Source organism: Poromitra crassiceps (genome assembly GCF_964638095.1).
Source record: "Poromitra crassiceps genome assembly, chromosome: 6".
NCBI classification, from domain to species: Eukaryota; Metazoa; Chordata; class Actinopteri; order Beryciformes; family Melamphaidae; genus Poromitra; species Poromitra crassiceps.
The window spans coordinates 42,031,437-42,052,418 of NC_139627.1; the positions used below are offsets into that span (position 1 = coordinate 42,031,437).

General features: G+C 43.7%; 1 protein-coding gene across 1 annotated transcript in view; it reads right to left on the bottom strand.

Moving 5' to 3' along the window:
- Positions 1 to 2,574: 2,574 nt before the first annotated feature.
- LOC310779045 (ATP-binding cassette sub-family C member 4-like) overlaps positions 2,575 to 20,982 on the bottom strand; it is a gene marked incomplete at its 5' end in the record, with an annotated part of 51,650 nt that continues 33,242 nt past the window's right edge. Inside the window, 10 exons of the mRNA XM_083639538.1 lie at positions 2,575 to 2,688; positions 4,211 to 4,345; positions 7,613 to 7,718; positions 9,392 to 9,564; positions 10,039 to 10,128; positions 15,267 to 15,422; positions 17,882 to 18,073; positions 20,127 to 20,227; positions 20,334 to 20,444; positions 20,644 to 20,763. Of these exons, the coding sequence (XP_083495664.1) occupies positions 2,608 to 2,688; positions 4,211 to 4,345; positions 7,613 to 7,718; positions 9,392 to 9,564; positions 10,039 to 10,128; positions 15,267 to 15,422; positions 17,882 to 18,073; positions 20,127 to 20,227; positions 20,334 to 20,444; positions 20,644 to 20,763 (1,265 nt within the window). The 3' untranslated portion in view covers positions 2,575 to 2,607. The remainder of the gene's footprint in view (positions 2,689 to 4,210; positions 4,346 to 7,612; positions 7,719 to 9,391; positions 9,565 to 10,038; positions 10,129 to 15,266; positions 15,423 to 17,881; positions 18,074 to 20,126; positions 20,228 to 20,333; positions 20,445 to 20,643; positions 20,764 to 20,982) is intronic.

Here is a 20,982-nt window from a genome sequence, read left to right on the forward strand (position 1 = left end):
GCCCATAACAAAACAACCTTTAACAATTCCCAGCACTTTCAGTTGTTATGGATACTTGTTGTTACATTATGCCCAGTCTCTCAATTGACAATAATACACCTTTAACTGAATAGAATATGTATCGCGTGCTCACATCAGCACCGACGTATCACTCGTCTCTTAAAGTGTGGATGGCTACGTGTAACTGCCATAGTTTGAATTCATCCGTCATTCCATTCGCTGCCTCCTCATTGTGCTGACTCTTTATTTTGTATTTTATTTCTTTGGGATTATACTTCATTGTGTGGCCGGCCAGGTTTCTCTTTCTATTGCTCAGACATCTATTTATTAAAGCTACATCAGCACTATGTTGACGCCGTTTGCTATTTTGCACACCTATTCAGATAGGTCTTAAAATGGCCCCATTATGAGAGGCGTAGGAAGGTATCAGCTTAATAATACTTATTGTGCAAACTTTGTTGTCGCCATTCTTGTGCTGGCTGTTATCGAGGGGAGAGCAGAGAGGATATGTGCTGACTCTGATGTAGATAGCGCCGTGAGTATTGCCATTGTTGCCGGCTGCCGTGTGGCGCAGTCCCTGATAGGCGTTTAGCATGCTGTCAATGCTGTGTCAGGTGCATTAACACCTCAGAGAGCCATGATGCTCCAACTGCTCTGAGCCCGCGACGCGTCTCCCCGGGCCCTGGCCGCCAGCCTGACACCCCGACACAAAGTAATCACAGATCACAGCGTTTAATCACTGAAACAAGCACTCCAGAGGACCCCACTGTCAATATCCCACTCTCTCATTATCTGTTTGGATTGCACATCCACACTGTCAGATAAACAGAGTGGAAAATTAAGATTAAAAATATGGTAATTTCATTTCAGGCAGCAGGGCTCCCTCTCACTGGCCCATTATGCTATTGATTACCTCTGAATTCAATTTCTCCTTTCAATGTAAACTTTAATCTATTCGCAAACCCAACAATTCAGCTCCCAAGGGGCTATTTGAGAGTAAGTAACCATTTAATATGACGCTGGCTGAAGATCCACTGGCTTAATGAATTGTGTAAATCACTCAGGTTTAAAAGGAACTGGCCCCCAGTTCACGACCCAAATCTGGCCCGTGGTTAAATACTGCTATTTATACCCGGCTAAGTGTTTACTGACAGCCATCTGAATGTGGGATCATTGGCTCTGATTGTTGTCGGTTTTAAGGGGAGTGAAGCAGCTCTTTTTTTCTAATTGAGCTGGCGATGAGAACATTACATTTTAATTAGGACTTAATCCTCATATTGTACTTCTAAAACATTAAAATAATGAATAGTTACCAAAAAATGAAACGCATGTTAACTGTGAAACCCGAACTGAAAAATCACTTGACTCAATGTAATAATTATTGGCATATTTTCCTTAACCACTTACCAATTTGTAGCATCATGGTTAAGACCAGTGGTGACTGCTGACCTGAGGCAAAACACAACATTCAAAGAACTGGATATGAGCAACAGCAGGACGACATGCTTAGTGAATCAGTGTAATATGAGCAATGCTGTATATGTAAAATGAAAACATTAGTAAAATATTCCAGTAATATTTTTTTATTCATCAAATTACATTCAAATTGTGTCTTGATGGCCTGCATGGCTTATTAAAAGCTAAAAGAATAATGACAGTCTGAAACAGTGAAATAGTAAACTAGTGACTATTTCACCTTCAATAAAACTCAACTACTATTAAAAGAAACCCATACAAGATACAGAGAACTCTGTAAATCTGACAACTATAAATATATAAATATTCCTGCCATGTAGAAAGTGGTAAATTCCATATTCTCATTGCCAAAATAAAAAGTACTAGGTTTTCAAAAGCACAGCAGAGAATTTAACTTAAATCACCAGAATGGGGAAGGAGAGTTGATAGTACACTGGATTTTTTGTGTGAATTGAGGAGGCTCTTCAGACATTCAATTAACACACGCTCTTTGGTGTTAATTAATATAATAGGCAGAACATGATGCTTTACATGTGACCTTTGTTACTGTCATTTACTGACTGAGAATCGAGGTAGCAATATAGCCATTATAGTCAAGTGCAAGGAGACCAATCACTTAATATAGTGCAATTACCAAGGATCGATACTCTGATGAAGGCACAATCATTACTGAAAACATCTGTGTCTTCTCTCAGGTTCTCCTTGTCTTCAAGCATATTCCAAATAACGCAAACAGACTCTCGGTCCTACAAAAGAATGTTTGTCTTAACTTGAATAATTTAAGCCACCTATAATTTATCGCACCGGGACAAACCCATCCAATATCTCAACTCTTTCGAGCACCAGTGGACGATTGAAGCTACCCAAGAGGCCAGAACACACATACATAAACATAGAGGAGTGAAATCAATAAACAGCCATATATATCAATACGCGTCCAATAAAGGCACAGTCTGCCTCAGACACTTGGCTCTTTTCTGTTTTCTGTGCCAATCAAATGGAGCCCATACTACGGTAAGCCTACTGGGACATTTGAATATAAAGGGCCGAGTGTATTTGGTCACCTCTGATGGGTCAGGGATTTGGTCAGTGATGGCAAAAGCACAAGGGTCACAGCGCCTCTTCAAACTGTCAGAGAGACGTCTCAAAGGTGACACAGCGCTCCTTGACACACTGCACGTCTGCCACGCGGCGGCTCCTGTTCATGTAAACCTGGAAGGGGATCAGGGAAGCATGTGTCACAGAATACAAACGCACAGTCCAATCTGAGCTAAGATCTGTTAAGATCTGATTGATGACAGATCCAATCTGAGCTAAGATCTGTTAAGGTCGGATTTATGACAGATCCAATCTGAGCTAAGATCTGTTAAGATCGGATTTATGACAGCTCCCGTGCCGGATGGAGGAATTTGTCACCCGCTGGTGCATGCAAAGGTGGCTTATTTAGTCTTGAAACAACTGTGAAATCGAGGGGAAAATGTATCTGAGATAATCACTAAAATTATCTACAGATTTCATTTTCTCCAACAGCGGCTTCTAACCTGAGCAGTGCGACACAATTTGCAAATTGGCTCGGAAGATATCAATGTTTGTGGAAAAACGCCCATACAACACTTGTTTTCCCTCATACAAAGAGACTTTGACAAACCAACTATTTCAATAGCACAAAGTTCATAAAAAAAGGGGGGGGAACAGTTGAAAACAGGTTAGCTCCAGCATCAGATATGCTGCCTACTCTGGGATTTTCATTCAGCATGGACAAAGGAGCTAGAGGTTTTGGTATCAGATTATTTAATGTATTTAAACCTTGACTGACAAGTATAGAAACTTCACACTCAGGCCGTGGACCATCTCAGTATTTAATAAGTGGTGCTCGACAGTTATGGATGTTGCAGTAATCTGATCTAAGGAGAGCACCCTACAATAAAGAAAGGAAACGTAAGGGCTTGAACAATGTCACTACCAATCTGCCAGTGTGCCGGGTAAGACGATACCAAATAATACCAGTGTGCGCTGAGTCTTTGAAATCAGTATTTTACTCATTTCACTCTCCGGCTGAGTAGATAGAGTTTTGCTGATAAATTTGTGCGAGGGGACAGAGAGAAAATGAAATGATGCCTACTTTTTTCTTATTTCACAAAGACCTGTTTGAAGTTGCAATATGATATCTGTAGTCCCAGACAGATGCACATAAAATGGAATTGAACAAAGAATAGCCGTCTCTTATCTGGTCAGTGTCTGAAGGGGAAATATATCACAATGAATTTCACAGGGGGGAAATATGGACATTCTCTATTACAGTAATCCCCATCGAAAGTTTATCCTGAATCACGACCAAGTTAAAGCCAATATTTCAAAAATAGATATAGTGGAAAGAAAGCTGCTTTTCTAGAATCATCTCTAAAATGATCTCAAAATTACATTTGGGGGGGGGGATTATATGGAGAGCTTCTTCGATACGATCAGGGGATGTCAATCTACAAAGAGGCAATTTCTCTCTTGAAATTAATGTGATGGTGTCGCAATGCTCCAAGTAGGCACTTTAAATTAAAATGGTAATCAAGCGTCTTTGCATTGTCAGGGATATGCACATCTTCTGTTGCCTCACTGTATTTATATTTTGGAGGTGAGCGATGAGGTCTGCAGTTTAAAGGGAGAGTCTGGGATTAAGTGTGCCAAGGCTGGACTATGTTCAGTGACAGCACGGTCCCAGGACAAAGGAGGGTGTGGTTACCTGTTTGGCTGTGTTGAGCAGGGAGGCGGCCTCAGCTCTGCCTGTCTGTCGGACCATCTGGTAGAAGAGTCCACCCTGGTTCTGGAGCAGCACATATGGCTCATCATACTCCTGGATCCTGCCGGCGTCCAGCACCTGCAATCACACACACACACACGGAGCTGGGTGTGTGCGTCACACACACACACACACGGAGCTGGGTGTGTGCATCACACACACACACACACGGAGCTGAGTGTGTGCATCACACACACACACACACACACCCACAGAGGTGGGTGTGTGCGTCGCCACCTGTATACTTTACTTCTTGAAAACTAACGTTTCAGCTGTTTCGCTGCTGAGCGACGCACGCAGACGGCGAGAGGTGAAAGGGGAAATAGTAGTTCTCTGCGTCTCGGAAACCTTCCATTTGATGTGACTCATGCCGAGAGCAAACATCAGTGCTGGTTTCTGCTCGACAGGTCCGTGGACGACGAGCCCTGCCTGTTAGCTGTGTGAAGGTCTAGTACGCTGACACTGACAGACTGAAGATCTGTCACTTATCCATGCATTTATCCAGGCATTTCAGCGGCTCAAGGGTGGTCCTCAGTCAAATCCAACAATCACACCTTCTACACTCTGTAGAAAATTACCATCATTTCTCTGTCATCACATGATATGTAAACCACACAAAGAATAGTGCCGATTCAAGGAGTACAGAAAGGACTACAATTATAATACAGACAAATTTAAACAAGAAAGATCCCCTTACAATGGTCAGGAGGGCTTTGTAACAACTTAAGCCCGATTTTGGTGAGTGGTGAGCATGAAAAGATGAATTTTGCAGCTGCTGCCATAATCGACAGTTTGATAGCAGGATACTCGGCTATGAGAAAACATTTAGCATCAAAATATAGCACGGCTTAAAGGGACAGTTCACCCCTAAAACAACAATAGATAATTTTCCTCTTGTGAGTTGCCAAGTTTTGAAGATATCGGCCGTTGAGATGTCTGCCTTCTCTTGAATACAATGGAACTGGATGGCACATAGCTTGTGGTGCTCAAAGCGCCCAAAAGTAATTAATTACAAACAATTACAAACTCAACAGCAATGTCTCTCTCCAGAAATCATGACCCGGTTACTCAAGATAATGCACAGACCTTGTTGTGAGCAGTTTCGTGTACTAGGAACTATTTTCTTTCGGCTGAACTACACCCGCCAACCGTCTCACCACGCAGAAGGAAGCATGCCAACATTAGCTTAGCTGTAATGTTAACCTAGCTTATGTTAGCACGCTTCCTTCGGCACGTTGAGACGGTTGGTGGGTTCGGTTCGGTCGAAATTAAATAGTTCCTACATGAAACTGCTCAACACAAGGTCTGTGGAAAGAGACCTTGCTGTTGGTGGCTCACGTGGTGGAGCGCGTACCACTACTGTAAGGGCTAATGTACACCGCCTCCGGAGCAGAGGCGGTACGGCTCCGGTACGGCTGCGAACAGACCCACACTCATGTAATCTGTCAGACGTATGTGGGATGTGACAAAAATAGAACAGGTGTGTAATTTTTCCATACCGCATGTATCGCCCACCAATTAACATGGGCGAGAGTCGATCCGGCAGTTTTACCGGATCCGCAACACAGCCGTAACGCAGCTGGTGTACATTGCCTGTAAGGCTCAATCATCTTCATGCAGCCGACTGTTCGAATTTGACCCGTGCACCTTTTGCTGCATGTCCTCCCCTCTCTCTCCCTGCTTTCCTGTCATCACACTGTCCTATCCAATAAAGGCAAAAATGGCCCAAAAAATGATAAAAGAAAAAAGGCATCTCTATGGCCAATATCTCCAAAACTCACACCAAAACTATCTAGATGGATAAATAGCACTGCAGGTAAGAGGAAAAATATGTATTTTTGATTTTGGGATGAACTGTCCCTTTAAGCTTTGGACAAGGCAATTCAGGCGGGTCCCAATTAGGTTATCCTGGACAGCACAACAATCTGGGGGCATTTAACACAAGGGCAAGTGTGAAATGCTCCCCGCTGGCTGATATTTGGCTTTTCTCCTCGGCCCACTCAGTGACCGGCCGGCCACCGGGTCATGCCCCGCCCACCGGGTCATGCCCCATGGTCATGCCCCGTCCTCATAGACTGCAAACAAATGCTGCCACAAATGGCACTAATTGGCACCTCTGCAGGCAGCAGCAGGGAGAGGCCAACGATCAAGTGGCATGGGGCACAGGCTGAGGGAGAAACCAGCTCAGTGGCATGGGGCACAGGCTGAGGGAGAAACCAGCTCAGTGGCATGGGGCACAGGCTGAGGGAGAAACCAGCCCAGTGGCATGGGGCACAGGCTGAGGGAGAAACCAGCTCAGTGGCATGGGGCACAGGCTGAGGAAGAAACCAGCTCAGTGGCATGGGGCACAGGCTGAGGAAGAAACCAGCTCAGTGGCATGGGGCACAGGCAGAGGGAGAAACCAGCTCAGTGGCATGGGGCACAGGCTGAGGAAGAAACCAGCTCAGTGGCATGGGGCACAGGCAGAGGGAGAAACCAGCTCAGTGGCATGGGGCACAGGCTGAGGAAGAAACCAGCTCAGTGGCATGGGGCACAGGCAGAGGGAGAAACCAGCTCAGTGGCATGGGGCACAGGCAGAGGGAGAAACCAGCTCAGTGGCATGGGGCACAGGCTGAGGAAGAAACCAGCTCAGTGGCATGGGGCACAGGCTGAGGAAGAAACCAGCTCAGTGGCATGGGGCACAGGCTGAGGGAGAAACCAGCCCAGTGGCATGGGGCACAGGCTGAGGGAGAAACCAGCTCAGTGGCATGGGGCACAGGCTGAGGGAGAAACCAGCTCAGTGGCATGGGGCACAGGCTGAGGGAGAAACCAGCCCAGCTGCCGCAAAATACAAGCCAGTCAATTCAGACTCCATGAAGTTTGTGTAGTAGTACAGTAGGCCTTTCACGATAAAAGGAAGAGGTGTTTGTCAGCTCTGAACCTTGGGTATTTACATGTGCAGGACTATACAGCAGTTACATTGAATACAATGCATTGTGCTGGCTACTTCCTATGTGTATCTCACATTCAATACACAGTGTGGCAGCTCAATTGATCATAGCTGATGGGAAAAGCAGAAAGGTTTTTTTCCCCATCTTTTATAAAAAGCTATTAGAACTCTTCTCCGCCTACATTATCTGTGCTAGGCCTCACACTGTGTTGAGACGGCAAAGATGGAACTGTGAGTCAGGCTTTGTTTTGTTTTGTTTGCATCTGTCTCTCTTCTCTTGTCTGTCTTTATTATCCACTTTCCAACAAATGTATTATTGAAGAAGAACAGACTCTCCCTTTAAAGTTTATTTATAATAACGCTCTGACTGAAGCGCTTAGAAAACAATGGAAAGCCACTGTGCCCCTTATACTTACCAGTATTCTGTCACAGTCAATGATCGTGTTGAGCCTGTGAGCGATGGTGAGGACTGTACATTCTTGAAACTTGTCCCGGATAGTCTGCTGGATGAGGCCGTCAGTTCTAAAGGAGCAGGGGAACACAACACCTCAGCCGAAACAAAACTCTCTTCCTATAGACCCTTGGGCAGGGATTTTACTCCGCACAAAACAATGGCTAATCCTCGGCAAGGTATGTGCAGCTGTAGAAACAGTTGTAGCGAAGGATACCAGAAGACCTCGATTTCACAAAGATAGATTCCGTTTATTTATTTATTTTTACATATCTGATTTGATTCCACACTGATTGTAATAAAAGCTGTGTTTGAGAAATGTCAGAATAATTGTATGAATGTAAGTGCATTTGTTTTTGTACAGTACTTATTATAGTAGGGATTCTCTGATCCCAGTGGTTCCCAAACTGTGGTCCGTGGACCACCAGTGGTCCGCGGGGCTTCTGTCTGGTGGTCTGCCAGAGCACACAACTATAACCTATCACGTCATCTCTCAGGAAGATTGCTAATGGTTCTTTGTGTAATTACTGTATCCCTGATGAACAAGTCTAGTTTAAATGTTGTAATTTCTCATAAAAGCACGGGGCCAGTTTTAAAAAGAAAAAAAGAAAAGAAATGAGTGGAGCAAGGATGCGAATTATCTTCAAAATTTCAGTAATGGGCTTTTCTGTTTCAACAATGCTGTTTCAAGGTGTGTGTGTGTGTGTGTGTGTGTGTGTGTGTGTGTGTGTTTACTGCGACTCAGAACTGTGCACATGCACACAGGTGCGTGTGTGGTACAATAATAACCTCTGTAGCAGTACTTCCATGTAATTTCCCCTCTAATGCAGAACACACTTGACTGGACCATCAGCTACAGGTTTTAGAACCAGCCCACTAAGAGAACAGAGGAAAGCTCTTCTCCTGCACCGTCTATTCTTCCTGCTCTGAGAAGAGATGCACAGTCTATTCTTCCTGCTCTTGTGGCAATCACAGACATGTGCCTCTTAGCCAGTGGTGGATGAAGTACCTGAAAGCCACTTCAGGAAAAGTAGACCTACTGTACATTTGTCCAGGAAATGAATTTGGGCTATAGGGAATCCCAAATCTACCAGCGTCCTATCCCTATTAGGGATAGGACGCTGGTAGAGAGTCTGGATTTGAGTGAGTGAGTGAGTGTGTGTGTGTGTGTGTGTGTGTGTGTGTGTGTGTGTGTGTGTGTGTGTGTGTGTGTGTGTGTGTATGTGTGTGTGTTTCCGTTTTGAACCATTAGCCCTATGTTGTTATTTAGCCTCTTTTTGTTCCTTTTGGGGCGGGAAGGGGGGGGGGGGGTATTGGGTATCTGCAGTGGAAGTGCTCCCTGGGAAATGTGGTTTGGTACATAGTGGTTCTTGATCTGAAAAGTTGGGGAACCCCTGCTCTGAATGGTATTGTCAAGATGTTCACTCTGATTATTAGATGATCAACCCACTGTTGATCAGTGCAAGATTAAGTCCATTGGTGCAGGATTTCATTCCGGGTCAATGTATTTATTTATTTCTTTGCTCAGTTGTTCAAAGACAAGTCTGAACACTAATTGTACACTTAACACATTGGTATTGGACCCAGACTGAATGTTCTTCTTGTCAAGAAGCAGACAATCCCATTTGGTGCAACACTCATTTACAGGCAACACATGACATATGGAATGGAACATCTGACATATGGAATGGAACATCTGACATATGGAATGGAGCATTTGACTTGTAGACAAGTGTCCCCTGACCTTGGGTCCACATTGGCTGTGGCCTCGTCGATGACGAGGATGCGGTTCCTCCGCAGGACGGCCCTGGCCAGACACACCAGCTGCCTCTGGCCCACGCTGAAGTTGGAGCCCGACTCGGCCAGCACCGTCTCCAGCTTACCGGGCAGCTCCTCCACCACCGCCTTCAGCTGCACCTGCAGAGAGAGCCAGAGCAAGCACAGCCCCAAAACCCTTCATTACCCCTGCATAAAGGCTTCCTGCGGGGATGTCTTTAAAGAGCCATCCAAACACACCCATTAACCGCCTGGCACAATGCAGGGCCAGGTCCAGCGGTGACCTTGGGCCAGTGCTCTCTTGTGGGCCCAACCTCTAGCTTTAATCCAGGCCACCAAACCCATTCAGGGGCCGGACCAGGAGCTGGAGTCCTTCGCTGTGGGGGGAGCCCTTCATCCCCCGGTTGGCCTGACTGCCCAAACACATCTCCCCCAGCACTTTCAATGGCTCCCAGTTACAAGCCGCACATTGAGCTGGGCCCCACGGCCCTAATGGGATTTCCCCCCATGACTTGTGGCGAGCAGGGAGGCTGAATGGCAGCATTGTGCGGGGGGACAGAGGGATCCCCCCCTGGGCCGGCAGAGGGGGAATCATTCAGAGCCACGCTGGAGTACCTCTTGGAGTGCATTCCACAGGTCCTCGTCTGTGTGCTGCCTGAAAGGGTCCAGATTCTTCCTCATGGTGCCCGTGAAGAGAACCGGGTCCTGGGGAGAGATGGATATAGAAAGAGAAGGCCGTGGCCGGTGAAGATAATGACGAGGGGGACGATGTGTGAAAGGGTTAAGACAGGCTTTATAGAGCGCCGCGAGGCTATGTGTGGGGGAACGATGCTCACAAAGGCCTCGCTACACTCAGGTCCCATTCAATGTTCCCCAACCCACTATTGCTTCAATACGTTGATCTTTTTACTTGGAAAACGAGAACTTGTGCTCTGGTGTCGGTTGAGGATAACTGTGCCGAGGTTGTCGTCGGAACTTGGTATGGGAATATATACTTTAATGTAACACGAAAAAGTGCCACCCGGGCCGGTCAGTGTTACGATATAAAGCCCATGGGGTTTCTCAAGTCTCATAAACACAAGCATCTGTCAAGAGGGTTATCACATCAGTTGACGACCTTCATGAAAAGACAGTCTCAGATCTCAGGCAGGTATTCATGGTGAGCAGTGTTGGGGGTAACTCATTACAAAAGTAACATATTACATGTAATATATTACTTTTAGCAGTAACTCAGTAATATAACTTATTACTTATAGGATTTCAGTAATATTATACCAGTTACTTTGTCAAGTAACTCAAGTTACAAATTTAGTTTTTTTTTTTTTAAATCAAAGCACATTTAAAAAAGATACAATCATTTCATAATCAAACTGTGTTTTTATGCAAATAACCACTATAGATGACAATCACAAAGGAAAAGAATAACATTTAGAATTTTGGATTGGTTACACTGACTTCAAGGCGGTTGAAATATTTTTTCGGGATGTTCCGGGGCAGCGATGTCATTGTCATTCACTGTTGTTTTGGTGAAAGTAATGCAAAAGTAGTGTAATAAGTAACAAGTTACTCTACACAGACAGTAATATTGTAAAGTAACTTATTACTTTCAAATGAAAGTAACTAGTAATATGTAGTATATTACATTTTGAAAATAACTTGCCCAACACTGATGGTGAGCCACACACCTGTACGGAGGTTGGGCTAACACAGCCGTCTTGAAGAGAGTAAATAAAGCTCTTTATAGGCAGTGCAGTGGGAACAGTCTGCCAGGCCCACAGGCACTGTTCCAGCATGCCGCTCTGTCTGCGCTAAACCCGATAAAACGGAAGCAAGCTCACATCTCCTCGTGTCAGGTCAGATATTTATTCGGGAATCCTGTTCCGACGTCCAAAGTGATTTACTGAACACTTACAGGGTGTCTCCTAGCTGGTCGTAAACAGACAGTCTTACCCCCCCCTCTTGGTACAATGTAACTGCAGATAAGGTTTTCATAGCGTCGTTTCCTCATTGTTTTATCAATGAGCAAATACAGCAGGCCTTTCCTTCTGGAACATAACGCTGAATTTATGACACTCAAATGGGCATAATGAGCGTTTGAAAAGGCATTAACGAGTGTGAATGGGCTTATTATGAGCAATAGAGATAAAGCAGGGAGGTAAGCAACTGTCCACATCCACAACTGTCAGGGATCCATTGTCTCCTCAATACAGTCAAGGCCATGTGTGATAAATCAAGTTTACTCAAGAGATTAATCTGACCTCAAATCAAGATAAGGAATGTTCACCTGACAACGGCGAGATTAGACCAGGAGCAAGAGTAAACTACACAACAATGAGCGACACAGGCTGGGTGTCCTTTGTTTAGGCTAGTCTATAAGTGACTCCTTGTTTAGGTTAGTCTATAAGTGACTCACTATCCATATCCATACATACCTTGTTTAGGTTAGTCTGTAAGTGACTCACTATCCATACCTTGTTTAGGTTAGTCTTTAAGTGACTCACTGACCATACCTTGTTTAGGTTAGTCTATAAGTGACTCACTATCCATACCTTGTTTAGGTTAGTCTATAAGTGACTCACTATCCATATCCATACATACCTTGTTTAGGTTAGTCTATAAGTGACTCACTATCCATACCTTGTTTAGGTTAGTCTATAAGTGACTCACTATCCATACCTTGTTTAGGTTAGTCTATAAGTGACTCACTATCCATATACCTTGTTTAGGTTAGTCTATAAGTGACTCACTATCCATACCTTGTTTAGGTTAGTCTATAAGTGACTCACTATCCATACCTTGTTTAGGTTAGTCTATAAGTGACTCACTATCCATACCTTGTTTAGGTTAGTCTATAAGTGACTCACTATCCATACCTTGTTTAGGTTAGTCTATAAGTGACTCATTATCCATACCTTGTTTAGGTTAGTCTATAAGTGACTCACTATCCATATACCTTGTTTAGGTTAGTCTATAAGTGACTCACTATCCATACCTTGTTTAGGTTAGTCTATAAGTGACTCACTATCCATACCTTGTTTAGGTTAGTCTATAAGTGACTCACTATCCATACCTTGTTTAGGTTAGTCTATAAGTGACTCACTATCCATATACCTTGTTTAGGTTAGTCTATACGTGACTGACTATCCATATACCTTGTTTAGGTTAGTCTATAAGTGACTCACTATCCATATACCTTGTTTAGGTTACCGTAGTCTATAAGTGACTTACTATCCATATACCTTGTTTAGGTTAGTCTATAAGTGACTCACTATCCATATACCTTGTTTAGGTTAGTCTATAAGTGACTCACTATCCATATACCTTGTTTAGGTTAGTCTATAAGTGACTTACTATACTATACTTACTTATAGACTAACCTTGTTTAGGTTAGTCTATAAGTGACTCACTATCCATATACCTTGTTTAGGTTAGTCTATAAGTGACTCACTATCCATATACCTTGTTTAGGTTAGTCTATAAGTGACTTACTATCCATATACCTTGTTTAGGTTAGTCTATAAGTGACTCACTATCCATACCATTACCTTGGTCGCTGCTTTCTTGCAGATCAGCAGCAGAGCCAGTGCTGTGACAGCAACACAGTGCCAAATTAGTATGGACTCGCGTGTACAAGCGCACACATTCTTACAGTCAGCGTACACAAACTAGGGTTGCCACGATACTAGAAGTCCTACTAGCTTCAATACAGATACTCGGGAGAATCTCGATACTCAATACCGTTTTCGATACCGGGGGGCGGGGGGGATGACAACACATCAAAAGGCATGCAAATAAACAAAGGTATATGGACGGGCAGACACACGCTTCTCCATAATCTAGGCCCGATAAAACTCATTAAAAGCTTTGCATTTACACAGCAGATTACCCCTGCTCTAGTCATCAGCCTATCAGGACACTTTGAGCTTGTTGGAGCAACAGATACCCACCAATGATAGGGAGGGACAAATCTGTAGTATGTTTGATTTTTCATTAAGAGAAAGCACTGCTGGTATCGATAGTGTTGCGAATGAGTATCATATCCATTTAAAAATTTCTACTTGTCGATACCTGTTGCAAATGAGTATTGTATCAGTTTAAAACTTTTACTACTAATACTTATCGATACTCGATACTTAATTTGACAACCTTACATGTCTCAACAGACCTTCCGCCTGGGTCCTAAATCTCAGGACTAGCTGTCCCATTTCCAACCGATTCCAGCAGAAAAAATATTAAGCTTCCAGGACTTCATTTCCGTTTCCTACGCCTTGGAAAAGGTTCCACCTGTTCACTTCCAATGAGCTTTTCCCTCCGTCACCAGAAGATCGCCTTGCCATGAAGCCAGCTGAAGTCTCCAATCAAGCTAGTTCTGTGACACACTTTAATTGAGGATTCAATGTTGGGTTGGAAAAACTGCTTTCAAGCACAGCTTTCCATAGACCGATTATGTGCTCCAACAATTCTAAGCCCTCTGTTTGCCACAGAATTCATTTTTTACTAAGTCATTCCTGAGAATTGAATATAATCTGAAATGGATCCTTTTTTAATGCCACATGCTAATACAAGTTTATCATAATCAAATCTGTGGGAGGCAAATAATGAAACTCCTCGCTGGCAATGTAATGTATAGAATACGTATCAGAATCGGGAGATTCCACATCACAAGGTAAGGCAACAAGCATTTTACATCGAGATATTTTCCATTTGAAAGGCTGACTGAATATCACTTTATCTCTGACATATAGCAAGAGAATAAAAAAAGTCTTTCAGATGTATATTTGTAAATCCAATGGAGACCTCTCTCTTTCTACACGTTTTTTTAGAAGAGCACAGCAGAGAGAAACTCTTGGTTATATTGCCAATACTTCGTATCATCTGAACACCATCCAGTGTATGATACAGATGCTCGAGCGCTTAAAGTCACACTAACTTCATTCAGCTCTCTCTCTCTCGCTAGCAGAGAAGGAAAGAGTCAACAAAATCACAATAAAACATACATCACATCCATCTCAAACTTGGCAGGCACAGGAGTCAAAACTTTTATCTGAGGTGGTAGCAAAGCCAGAACCCTATCAAATCCATAGAACAGCTTTCAGGAACAGTTTTGGGGGCATCTTGGCTGCACCCTACAAAATGTTTGCGACCTGGTGCTACGTGACGGTGTAGAAGGGGAGTGTGACTGTGAGGATGTGGGGAGACTTCTCCTAAGCAGCTTTCCCATGTTTGGGGGGTAGAGGGCTTAATCCTCCGTCGGGGATGGGGAAGTGCTCTCTTCACAGTACAGGCCGTGGGAGTCTTCTCCCCTCCCTCCACTCTGCTGACACTCACCCGCGGGCTGGCATTTTCTTAATGCCGTATCAGTTTCAACAAGCGGAAATAAAGTTAAACTGTCTCAAGGCATCCGTTTGTCTCACTTTCAGAAATCCCCTGAGTGACGACTGTAATTCTCCGCACTCGTTGGGAGCTTTGAAAAAGACGGGCGTGTAGCAAAAGAAGGCCAGAGCGTGAAGGTTTCTGTTACCAGTGTTCATCTGACGTGACGGTGCGCAGCGTCGTGATTGGGGAATGTCAGAAATACAGAACCTTACAGAGTTATGTCAAAGCAGAAGTCAAAGCAGCTCTGTTAAGACAAGTAATGCGGCGCAGCTACAGTATAGCATACCGTTATACTGAATGTCATTTGTGATATCTCATCTGGCCCTTTTTTTCCTTATTATTATTATTTTTTATCTCATTTCATCCGGCTCTAGCCTTTGGTTACCGTATGGAGTTTCACATCCTAAGACACAACAGCTGAGACTACAGCACAGTATATTCAGGAAGTGGGAAATCAAAAAGGATACCTGTGGGATGATGGACATTCTCTGGCGCAGGGTGTGCAGACCAATCTCAGACGTCAGAAAACCATCAATTGTTATTCTGCCCTCCGGCTCTGCCAGCCGGAACAAGGCAGAGATGAGGGAGCTTTTACCGGCACCAGTTCGTCCAACGATGCCAACCTACAGTGGAGAGACGAGATTTATTTTCATGTCTGTTTTACCAAATTACAAGGCCTATCTATGACCTATTCACACAAAGACAATACAATCAACCTGCCCCTCAAAGCTCAAAGCTAGTGGTGTTTACTGTTGAAGTGCTATGTCACCGACAGAGTGTTTTATTAAGGCTAACTGCAATAGAACCGCCTTGGTTGTAGCATGTAAGCAACAGAAATAGAGATTGATAGATACAATTCTGCAACCAAGCATCTATTATAAAACCGCTATAATGATTCATCTCCACAAAACATTTATTTGGAGCCTTTCAAAACCAAGCAGATATTCTAGTATCCTGAATGGATAATTAATCGAGATGACTGACTTAAATATTTGACTGTATAACTGTATAATTTTGTTGTGGACCTTTTGCCACTATGTATTCAAGACATAGAAACTTTAGCTGTGTTCTATTTGATAAAAATGTAATAAAATGTCACACATTGTTGCATAATGCCTACCGTAATGCTATACGTTGGGGGGGGAAAGATCATGGTCAAAATGTAAACACAATATACACAAGGTAATTCACTGGTTTCACTTGATACATTTCATTTTTACAATCTAATGTCACTAATTGACCCTAACGCTTCCACCCCTTTCCTGAATTCACTATGCCCAACGTCCTTCCACTGTGTTTAGTCCCATTTCCTTGAAGTGGACCCTGCTATCTTTGTATAGTGGCCCCTAAATGGGTTACCACAAAAATAGTGCATTTCAACAAATTGACATAGTCACCAGCCCAGCCCAGCCGGGATGCCTAACTCTACCCTCTATGGCAGTGGTTCCCAAAGTTGGGGTCGGGGGTCGGGGACCACCCCCCCAACCCCTCCGCCCCGGGGGTCGCAGGACACCGATGGGTGGGTCGCGAGATGATTGTCAGAATGTGTGAAATTTACCTACATAATGTGTGATGTACAGAATGTGTGAAATACATACAATGTAAAAACCATTCAAACTAGCACGTTAACCATAATTGTTAGGTTTTGTTTTTGTTGTTTACTCTATTTACTGCATGTGCGCACAAACGTTTGTATGCTTCAACCACCTCCAGGGGGATAGTGGGCGTCAGGAGCCTCTGGCACCATTATTTTGGGGGTCGAAAAATTTGGGAACCCTTTGCTCTATGGTACAACTGTGCCGATATTGCATCACATCCTTTCACAAATCTTGTGCAATGAAAACTACACTGCTTGACTGAGATGATGCCTTTGCCTTGCTCTAGGCTACCTGGCAGTGAAGACACGTTCTTTCTCTCAGTCTCATCAAGAGAAAATCCATACCGCCCATATCAGCTGTTAACAAGACTGCCAACGATCCCAGTGACATTAAAAAAAAATCACTTTTTTAAGGTTTACATATGAGAAATAGATACTATCATAATGTATGCATTTGAAGCAGTGTCTGCTTGAGCTATCAACATTGTTCAGCAGGGATCAATCACACTTTCCTATGCCTGCATCGGGACTGGTAGAAAGATAAGGGGGGGGGGGGGGGGAAACTGATCGGAGACATCGCTTTGCCCTCTCAGTTCAGACAAAGAATACAGAGGAGTGTCTGAATTCAAGCGTGGAAAGCATAATGTGCAATCGCTGTTTTATCTCTATTGAAGTGCAAGAGCAGGGAGCATCATTCATCTCGTCTTCTCAACGTCTTGGGGTTAAAGTTATGTGTTGCTAGCAAGCCGTTTCTCTTCCGGGCTAATTGTAGGTGTGGTGGGTGGTGTTGTGGTGGTGGTGGTGGTGCTGGTGGTGGTGGTGGTGGGGTGACGGTGTGTTTTGTTGTATGATTATGAATGCGATTGTGGTTGAGGGATGGCGATGGAACAGTCTTTTAAGTGGTAGGTGCAGGTTTCCCTGTGACAGGGTCTCAGGGGGACTGTCAGGATGCACAAAGCCTTTCACCCCCATGGCATGAGGCGGGCGATCCCTCCCCATGGGCTGCCGGAGCCGGGGCCTCTCCACTTATCAACCCATCCATTGTGAAATCAGCCGCCCTGGCCAACCGTAGCCATGCAAAATACACCCCCTGCATTAAACACAATTTCAATCATCCTCAACCATCTCCCTCTGCCTGCCTCCCTCATCTCTCCCCTCTCCCCCTCTCCCTCTGCCTCTGCCTCTCCTCTCTCTTATAGTGAATAAACAGTTGTCACCGCCAGGTAACTCAAAATGCAAATGGGAACAAATGGATCCACTTGAACAGTCTTAATTACATGATATGTATTCCATGAATCACAAATGGTATAGTCCCGGAGATTCGGCAGCACAATATGGTGTCCCTTCAATAATTGATTTGGAAATAATACCACATAAAAAAGAACAGCATCACACCTTCTACACAAGCTGCATATCAACCCAAGTCATGGGCTGTGCACACCAGTAAACACACACACAGCGGACCCGGAGGAATAAGACTAGAACCTTTTCTCTGGGTGTGAAGACAGCAGTCAGGTTCTTCAGCACCAAAGGCCCATCGACGGCGTAAGAGAAGTTGACTCGGTCAAAGGTGATGGAGCCGTTCTTGGGCCAATCGTGCGGAGGCTTTTTCTCCGTCTCCCAGGGTGCTTCACTCTCCAGCTCGGTGTACTCCACCACTCTCTCCACTGATGTCATCTACACACATGAAAAACAACGTAGTGTAACATGCATGACAAGCAGAGGAGGGCAATAACTGGCTACAAATATTGTAAATGCATAGATTCTTTGATGAACGCTGCTCTTTTGATCATAGCCGGTACTTTTACTTCAGTAACTTTTTTTAAATGTTTACTAAAATAAGAGTATGTGAGTACAACACCAGTCAATATGGTTCCTTTCCTAACAACTCAGAACTAATATCTGATTATTTGGAAAGATCTCGTCACAACAAATCCATGAATGAATGAGTGTTTGGCACGAAGGATAAGCTTGAAGTAATTTTGCTAGATGCATGCACAGCTGTATCTTAAAAATAACTCAAAAGCCCTGATTTTTTTTTCTTACCTTTACCGGATTAACTCCTTCCAAAGTACTGTTGTCTCAACTCATGTAAAACTTTACAGTACTTAACTGAATAAATAATTTCAAAATTGTTTACTACCCAATGTACATGTACTGCTGTGACTTTCTACTGTAGATAGCATAGGTTTAGGGTTAGGGCTAAATTGAGGAGTAACACCATATACCTGCCATTGAAGCACAATGGACCAGGTGCGCACTTAAGCATCCAGTTACACATCAAGAGGCTCTACAGTGATCTCCAAGGCCTTGTTTAGTCAAATTGATATTCCATGTTTTAGGGACAGACACTGCATTGGTCAATAGCAGCCATGATAATTTCATTTTCTTTAAAAGCCAAATCATTCTTGCTCAAATTGAACAAAGCTCCTGAAATGACATATATGCAGAGAAACGAGTTCTTGTTGGAAGACATGACGTGGTGGTGTTGCGACAAGAGGTGTTCTCCCTCGGGGGCTGAAGCACTTCTCTTATCTGAGACCATTATGAACTTGGTCCAGTCAATCAGATACAGCAGTGTGTCCCTGTCCACATTTCCCCTGCTTCTAATATGAACCTCAATTGGATTAGGATTGAGATTAATGGTGGAGGGAGAGAGCGGGTGAGAATATGATGGGTCTGGGAATACAATGGATAAGCACTGGCATGTTTTACGCACTTTATATTATTGACCAGATCCCCCCAGTTTTGGCATCACGTGACCAAACTGTCTAATCCTAAATCACTTTTCGAGATGAACCATTTTCCAAGAAGACATTTGAAAGGGGGACGTGATGTCCAACCACATCTGAACCGGTGTGTTAAGTGTCCACAGTTCCAATAACTATACACACAAGTGGGGATGGGACAATATATCGAAATTCAATATAACGCAATAGTAAAATGTGACAATACAGTATGTATCGTGGGGCAGAAAAAAATATATTTTTTCTGCTGTAGTAGTCACAAATGAGAGCTTCCCCCATTACAATTTCACAACATCTCAATCCAAATTATATTATTCATACATTGCAATGACATTTTTAAATTGTTAACATTCTATCAAGCAAATGCTTTGGCACAGAAAGATCTGTGGCTCAGAAATCAACATAATTCTGCACTGTCTTTGTCAGACTTTGTCATCATTGAACTTTTATTTATTACGTCATTGTATTGAATCGTGAACCCCGTATCAAATCCTATGGTGAGATAAGCCAATCATCTCACACATGGGCGTCGATAGGCCTGGGCATTGGTGGCTATAGCCCCAAATGTTTTATGAATAGCCCCGGATCTTCCCCGGAAATTCGAACACTGTGATGTGAGCGATGTCGTTTCCTTCTTTATAGGTTCCTTGTCTGTTTGTCAATCAAGGCGAATGCTGAAGTTGAACAATTCATGAATTGGCTATGGGGACTGCCTGGAACCCTCTCAAGGACGCCTGGTGGTCCCCGGACCCCACTTTCAGAACCACTGATCTAGTTTTTCAGTATTCATCTCAAATTGCTTGTGCATTTATAAATGCATTATTACAGCCACAGGCAATACAAATGGATATACAGTAGTATAAGTAACTTTCAAGGAATCCCCCCCCCCAATTCACAAACTTGAAAGGCATTCCAAGGACTCGTGGGAACCCTGCATCTAACGTCCATGACAGTTTGAATATATCTGTGTTTGTTCTTCTCACCATGTTCTCCACCTCTGCGCTCTGCCTGACGCCCCACTGGAACATGCCTATGAGTGTCACAGCATAGGACAGCGCAAGACCCACAGCACCTGACTCCAGGCCTGTGACAGCATACACACAATCATGGCTTTATTGTCATGGGTTCAACAAATGTCATGTCAGGCATCAATAGTGTGTTGCATCTTTTGTCACCAGCTCATACAGTACCATCCCGAAGGTAAAGGCAGCCAAAGGCGGTGATGGTGACAAATACTGAACAGATTCCATCAAGGCGCACAGCGAGCCAGCGAGAGGTGGTCAGGAATAAGAACCAGGCCGCTGTCGACAAACAAACAACCACACAGCCCAGATCATAACGTCTCCTTGGCAGTGACTATAGCACAGCCATTGCAGTTATTAAATTTGAAAAAAGGCAACAGAAGGACTAGCGTTTCAGTGCATGGCTTTGGATGAGAATGTCAAAGTCAATTGACCCTGAATCTTTGACCATTGTAGATCAAATATATAATTTATTAACCTGTGTGGAGATCTTGGTACGCATCGAACATTTGCTGGAACCTCTGCTGAACTTTGAAGGCACGGATGGTCCACAGGCCTTGGAGAGAGCAGGAAAGGTGGGAGAAGACAGGACTCCGAGCTATAAAAAATATACAAACTATATCAATTTGCGAGTATTCATGCGTCTAGCATTCAGTATTTTATTTTATGACTATATTTTTCAACCACCAATTTGACACTGCAGAGGGTTTTGGAATATCTTTGCTTTCATGTTTCATATTTCTATCATGACCTGCCTTCAGCATTTCTATATATTTTAATGAACCAAATAGCCACTATTTCAAACTTCTATTTCTCA